Source organism: Nycticebus coucang, chromosome 17, assembly GCF_027406575.1.
Source record: "Nycticebus coucang isolate mNycCou1 chromosome 17, mNycCou1.pri, whole genome shotgun sequence".
Classification (NCBI taxonomy): Eukaryota; Metazoa; Chordata; class Mammalia; order Primates; family Lorisidae; genus Nycticebus; species Nycticebus coucang.
In genome coordinates, this window is record NC_069796.1 from 50,370,372 (window position 1) to 50,377,615 (window position 7,244).

Consider the following 7,244-nt stretch of genomic DNA (forward strand, 5'->3'; position numbering starts at 1 on the left):
CCTCCCTCCTGACAGGCACAGGTGCTGAAGGTTACTGGAATCCAGAGGCCTCTGCTCATCCTGTCCCCTGCCCCACCACAGTCAGGCACCACTATCACAGAGGCAGAAGGGGCCAGCAGGGGATGGGATATGAGGTAGAAACAGCCGGGCAGGGAGGACAGGGCCTGGGATATGGATGGTCACCTTCACCCAGCAGCCCCAGGCTAGACCCCCATTGCTGGACTCAACCCCTCTACAATGGGGATGAAGTTCTGTAACCAATGCCCAAACCCCCCACCCACCCCACCCCACCCATCCTGCTCATCCACAAGCTGACGAGTCCTAACAGGGCTCCTTTGCCAGAGACAAAAATAACTATTTTCAAAATTCACAGCAGGGCTTTCGCCTACACACACTGCGCCGACTGGAACCTGAAGGGAGACATGCAGAACGCAGCGTGCGGAGGGATGCACACTCTGCAACCCCGTGCCCCTCCACCCCATCGCTAGGCTGTACCCCACCACACACGCACAGAGCGGCACAGATGGGAAGGGCTCTTGGACCATCACTATGCACAGGTGGACATGGAGGTGCAGAAAGACTCAGCGATTTGCCTGGAGTCACACAGTGGGTCTGCTGCAGGAGTCCCACGTGTTCTGCCTCCTGCCCAGGCTGTCCACCTCCTCTCCTGTCCACTCGACAACCATGGGCTCACACCCGCCCCCAGGACACACATGCATACACCCACATACGCTCAGACAGCGCTGCAACTCTCACTTCCGTATTATGGCACTTTAATCAAGTTCACAGGCAGGAGCCACTGCCTTGGCCAATCTTCCACAGCCCTGTGTAGGAAGCAGAGCCAGGGCTAGTAGCCCCATATGCAGGTGGGGAAATCAAGGCCCAGAGGGGAAGGACTATGCCCAAGCTCAAAGGAGAACCCAGGTGTCCTGAGTATATCATCAGGGGCCCTTTTCACAGCAGTTTCCACCACCCTTGATACTGCAGCAACTAAGGGCCAAGCAGATTGCTCCGGGTGCTAGAGGCAGGAAGAAAACCTTTGCACCACTGCCCCAGTCTAACCCTGAGCCAGGAAGGTGAACCCAACCCCTGCACCTCTACCCTCAGCACTCAAGGGATCCCTTCCTAGAGCAGCCAGACTGGTTCACTGGGGTCCAGGCCTTGAGTTATCTACATGTGGTCCCCTCACCCTTACAGCACCACAGAGATCCAGAGTTAAGGGTAAGGTCTTAAATGAGCTGTAAATGGCAAGGTCGGCCAAGAACGCTCGCCATAGCCCCAGGTTATAAGTGCACACCAGAGTTATCAAGTCATTGGAGCTCATTTTACAGACGAGGAAACTGAGGCTGAAAGCTCATGAAGGTCACCTGAGGTCATAGAGGAAGTCAGTGAAGAGGCAAGACCCAGGCCTCCCAGTCTTGTTTATTCCCACCCTGTGCAACCGAGGGGCTCTGTGCCCTCATGTCCCTGCAGATGGAGGCTGGACCCCAGGCTTCTCCCTGAGAAGGGGCAGGGCTTCAGTGGGGAAAAACATGTAGGGGACAGAGATTCCCTACCCCCTCTCCCACATCAGATCCGGTGGGACATCAGCCTAGTGTTGAGTTTACGGAAAAAGGATCGAAGCTTGCAAATCTTGCATTTTTTCTTACGGCGACCCCGGGAGAAGCTTCGAGCCCTGCCTTCCTCTTCCTCCTCTTCCCCTTCTTCCTCGTCGCTGGCCCAGGGCCCCCAAGCACCCCCATTAAAGTCAGGATGGGCCCGGGGATTCTCAGCCGGGTAGCGCACAGGGATGGCTGTGCGGTTATAGTCAGCCAGGCGGGCTAACAGGGTACGGACCACATCAGGCCTCTGGCCGGCCAGATCCTCCCGTTCATAAGGGTCAGCACTGATGTTGAAGAGCCATACAGCCTGGCGCACACTGGCCATTCGCTCCAGGTTCCACCAGCTGCCAGGGAAGGCGGCCAGAGTCTGTGGTGGTATCCAGTCTCCATAGCCGGGGTCTCCTGTCAGGAGCTTCCACTCGCCCACACGGATGGCAGCCTGCACAGCAGTGTTCCAGATACCAAAGCCACCCTCCAGGGATCCATGTTGGGCATGGTTGTAGAGTGGGTCAATGTTATGCAGGATCTCCGTGCGTGGCGAGGCCCGGCCCTCACTGATGGCCGGCCACACATTATAGCCATCTAGCCCATCAGCTGCTGAGGCGGTGCCTCCTGCCAGACCCACCAGGGTTGGGTACCAGTCAGTGATGTGCACCAGTGCCCGGCTTGTCCGTCGCTTTCGCTTGAGCAGGGGGCTGTGGACAAAGCCCAGGCCCCGCACGCCACCTTCCCAGTAAGTGCCTTTGCGTCCTCGGAGAGGCCAATTACTGCCCCCTGAGAAAGTCTGGCCACCATTATCACTGGAGAAGATGATGACACTATTGTTGTAGAAACCATAGCGCTTGAGGGCCCAGGTGATGTTGCGCACAGCCTCATCCATGCAGGTCACCATGGCTGCGTACTTCCGCCGGGCCACATTGCCCATAGTGCGGTAGCGGTACAGGTACTCCCGAGGGGACTGAAGGGGTGTGTGTACTGCCTGGAAGGCCACATAGAGGAAGAGGGGCTGCTGGGGGCTATGGCTGGCCAGTATGTGGCTGGCGCGCTGGGCATACAGCATAGTAGAATACTGGCCGCTGAGCCCCCAGGCCACACTCTCGCCCTCGTGCAGGTCAAAGCCACACACCCCCGGGCCATCGCAGTTGTCATAGGTGTAGTAGTCCACGTTGCCTGTGAGCGAGCCCAGGAAGGTGTCAAAGCCTCGCCGGGTGGGTAAACATTCCTTCCGGTAAAAGCCCAGATGCCACTTGCCCACCATGTGGGTGGAGTAACCTGCCTCCTGCAGCTTCTGGGGCAGTGTCACCTGGTCCAGGGGCAAGCAGTTGGGCTGCCGTGGGCGGATGATGGAATGCTGGAGTCCTGTGTGGATCTGGTACCTGGTGGGAGATGGGGCATAGAAGGCACAGGTGAGTTACAGACCACTGCTTTGGTCACCTAACCCCCAATACCACTCTGAGGTGGGCCCTGGCCCCAGCACTACCAGCAACAATAGTACCAATACTACCAGGCATTATCTAATGTGCTGACCACCTCAAATGCATCATTTCATTGACTTCTCAAAATGAGCTGAAGTAGATATTACTGTCATTTTAAAGCTCAGAATGGTTAAGCCACTTGCCCAAGATCTCACAGCTAAGACGTTAGAGAGTTTATGAATTGAAGCCAAGTTAATAATAACAATAATCACTAACTAAGCATGCAACTGTGTGCTTGGCATTGTGCTAAGCCCCTCACTAAAAACCACCAACTAGGAGATACATATTATTCCCATTTCCCAAATAAGGAAACTGAGGCTTGGCAAATTAAATTACTTGCCCTGTGATTCATACAGCTAGCAGCTGGAGTGGGATGTATATCTCAAGTAGTCTGGCTCCATACTTCAGAGACCCTAAACTCTAAGACACTCACTTGCTATGGGGCCTGGAGCAAGTCCTACTCTCCCAGGCAAACTCCTACTCATTCTTCAAAGCCTGGTCTAAATGTTACCCCACTGTTAAAGTCCCTTACAACTCTCCCAGAGAATGAATCACTTTTGCTTCTGGGTTCCCCCAGCATTTAGTACATACCATCATCATCCTACTTGGCCATGGGCTTATACTCAATTGTACATGCTCTTGGGCCCAGTGACATTATAACTCAACCTTGTGTACCTAGCACCTAAGTGATGTTTTAAAAGACATTCAATTACTCATGGAATGAATGAATGAATGAAGAATGACATTCAGAGGGATTTAGAACCAGAAAGGACCCAACTCATCTTCTAGTTTATTTACCTCTTCTTAAATAGAAACTAAAGTGTTTTTAAGGGGAGGGGAAGGGCATTGCCCAAGGTCACTCAGTAGTCAGGAACATAACCAGGACTTCAACATAGATTCAAGTGGAGTCCAAGCAGGGCCTCTTTCTCAGCAAACTAGGCTGTTTCTCCCCAGATGGAGGCCTTAGTTTGCTCATGTGTAGAAGTGACTTGGTTAAAATAGGAAATCTCTAAAACTCATCCAATTACCAAATTTTTGGAGACCAGTTCCCATGAGCCTGCCCTGAGGCAGGAGTAGTCAGCAGAATCCTGAATTCCTCACTTATTCATTCATATCCCATATTCCCGCTTCTGTGGTCAAGGCTCCCATGTGATCTGCCTATGGTGTCTTACCCTTACTCAAATCTTAAAAATCCCAGAGTAAATAAGAAGCCTGGAACTTCACAAGTGTGTTGGAATTCCACACCTTTTTCTCACCCCCCAGGCATCCAAGCTAAAACTTGAAAACTTGACACCTTTAACTGGAGAATGCTGGAATAGGTTTTCTCTGTTTTGGTTTCCTTAAAGTCACTATTATTGTTAGCTATATTAGCTACTATGGCCCTTTTTAATACTGTGTGTCACACACACAAATTTTATATCTCATTTAACCCTCATTTAAAAGACCTATGGGGATACTACTATTATCCCCATTCTACAGATGATAAAACTGAGGGTCCCCAAAGTGTAGCAACTGGCCCAAGGTCAGACAGCAGATACGCAGCTGAGCAGAGCTTTGAACACAGCCTACTCAACTCATGCACAAAATTTTTCAGTGACATGGCCTCTCCAGGCCTTAGTCAAGCTCATAAATGTCTGGACTTGACAGGAGAAGCACCCCAGGGCCTTGAGTCCCAGTTGAGCCTCTCTTCTTAGGGGTGGGGCACAGAGGAGCCCTGGTTTATAAAGTAGGTGGGCCAGATAAGAGTCACAGGAACCCGTCTGCAAGGGAAAAACATGAGAAACTCTGGCTTTCTCCAGTCTCACCAAATATCACTGGGTGTGTTAACAAACACTAATGAGAGCAGTAACCATAGGTCAGACAAGCCCCCTGCAGGGGTAGAGGGCACATTCTGGCCATCTATATAGTCTACACTGTAACTTTGCAGATCAGAGAGCTGCAACTCTGCCCTGCTGTCTGCTCATCCCTCTCCTTAAACTAAAAATCACCTCTCAGGAGAAAAATGCAAACTTGTGCACAACTCTGAGGAATGCAGATGCCTCCTCCCTCTTCTGCAGGTCCAAGTTTAGTCTTATCACCCTATCTCCACCCCCCACCACCCTGCAATACAAACACACCCCACCCCCTCCAGCTTTCTCCTGTTCTTCTAGTTCCTGGATCTAAAGGTTGAGTGCCAGATCATTGCATGCCAGACTGAATGAAGAAAGGGCACCCACCATTTGACTCCCAGCTTCAGGACCCCTGCCAAGTACCTGGCCTCTCAGCCGCCTCTCCTACAAGACCCTGAAGTTGAGCACAGGCATTGAGTCGAATCCTCCCTGAGTCCATGCCTCAGTTTCTCCCATCCAGGAAACAGGGAGACTAAGGTTCTGGTTCCTGAGATCACACAGCAGCTATTGGGTGGAACTTGGAAGAAAGTATGCCTTGGACCCCATCCAAGGAGGATTAGCTTCAGCCCTGCCAAAAGGATTTCTCCTAAGTGGCCAGAGTTTGCCTTCCACACCCCCACCTCCTGTTTCCCTGCTCTTTTAATCCCGTAATCCTGGGGCCTCGCCTGTGGACAACTCCTTACAGAGAAAGCAGCTCGTCTCCTCAGGGCTCCCAGCCAACTTGGGAGGATTCTGCAGGTGAAAAAGCAGAGGCACAGAAAAATGAAGTAACCAGCCTAAGCCTACACAGGTCACGACCTCCTATGTGTGTCTTTCTTCACCTATCAATTCCTTGGTTTCTTCCCAATGTAATCATCAAACAGTGTGGGGACCCGAATCCCTTCTGTGACACAGAGGCTGCCATTTATTGACAGCCAAGCAGTTACACACATCTCAGTCCACCTTTACCACTCTTTTTTCAAAATAAAAACTGTTCTTTGCCTGTTTATTGCTTCTTTTATGGAAGCAATAAAACTTTAGAGACGTTAAATAACTTCTCAGCAAATGGTGCCCATTGCTCAGGGTCTGTAAATAGAGGTAGCATTCAAAATTCGTGTCAGAGATAGCCATGTTCTTCTAAACAAAGAGATGGCCAGGTGTCTCCTCCACACTGTGTGGAATGTGAGTGTCCAGGAACATCACAGTGAGAAGACCTCAAAGATGATGGAACCCATTCACCATTGGGTGGGGAAATTGAGGCCAGACAGTGGAAGAGGCTAATGATCATACAGTCAACTGATGGCAAAATTAGCCCTGAGCCCTGGTCTCCCAGGTCCCAGCCGAGGTTGCACTGGCAGGGAAAAACTACCACTGGCTTTATTTGGGGCTTGGATGCCCAGCCCCAGGGACCTGGGGCCTTGCCTACCTGCCAGTGAGGAGCTGGCTCCGTGAAGGTGTGCAGATGGGCTGGATATAATAATTTTCCAACTTGACCCCCTCGGCCGCCAGCTGGTCCAGCGTAGGGGTCTCAATATCTGAACCATGGTAGCCCACGTCGTGGTAGCCCTGGTCGTCGGTGAGGATGAAGATGATGTGCGGAGGCTGGGGTGGAGCAGCTGAGGGCTGCTCGCCGACCTCTCCAGGCCCGTCGGCCACGAGGTTCGGCTTGGCCCAGTCCCAGGACAGGTAGCCGAAGCTGAGCAGGCTGACCAAAGAGAAGCCGGTGAGGGCGTGCATAGCCAAGCCTGCTGCGCTTCCCGGCGCGCAGGGTTCCTGGGGCCTCACCACCTCGCGCGCCCAGGGCGCACGGCCCGCACGCCGGCCTGGATGCTGCGAGAGTGATCAGCGCCCCCGGGGGCGGCACAGTGTCTTGTCCTGGGCTGGCGGCCTCCTGCTCCTTAAGTGCCTGCCCTGCGCTGCCCACGTTCCCTCTCCCCTAGCTCAGCCCGGCCAGCCGGAGACGCGGCGTGGTGGCTTCCAAAAGGGGCTTCCCACCATCCTCTGATTCTCTTCTAGCCCTGGATTTCTCCCGCCTCCTAATTTCTCTCGCCTCTGCTTTCCCTTTCTCCTCCCCCCACACCTCCAGCCCCCAACCCCCAGCCCGGCCTCTCGCCCCGCCTGGAGTCCTCAGAACAGTCGGGCTCCCCACGGGGAGGTGGGCAGAAACCCAGAGAGGAAGAGGAGAGAGGCACGGGTTGGGCGGGTCTGGGGAGACACCGCGGGAGAGAATTCGAAAAAGTTGTAACATCTGCCGGGGCCCAAACCCAGGTGGAGGGGCGGGACGCTGAGCACCGGCTCCG

General features: G+C 53.3%; 1 protein-coding gene across 1 annotated transcript; it reads right to left on the bottom strand.

The window, feature by feature from the left end:
* Positions 1-768: 768 nt before the first annotated feature.
* Positions 769-6,994, bottom strand: ARSI (arylsulfatase family member I). The gene is made up of 2 exons (XM_053566690.1): positions 6,371-6,994; positions 769-2,977 (listed from the first exon to the last, which is right to left on the bottom strand). Exons 1-2 carry the CDS (start codon positions 6,679-6,681, stop codon positions 1,570-1,572), a joined length of 1,719 nt encoding a protein of 572 aa, XP_053422665.1. The 5' UTR covers positions 6,682-6,994; the 3' UTR covers positions 769-1,569.
* Between the last annotated feature and the right edge of the window lie 250 nt (positions 6,995-7,244).

Excerpts from the sequence above, each read along its gene's own strand:
- ARSI (XM_053566690.1), bottom strand. The coding sequence starts at position 6,681 with ATGCACGCCCTCACCGGCTTCTCTTTGGTCAGCCTGCTCAGCTTCGGC. Across the intron at positions 2,978-6,370 it reads AGCCAGCTCCTCACTGGCAG|GTACCAGATCCACACAGGAC; the intron begins GTAGGCAAGGCC and ends ATCTCCCACCAG.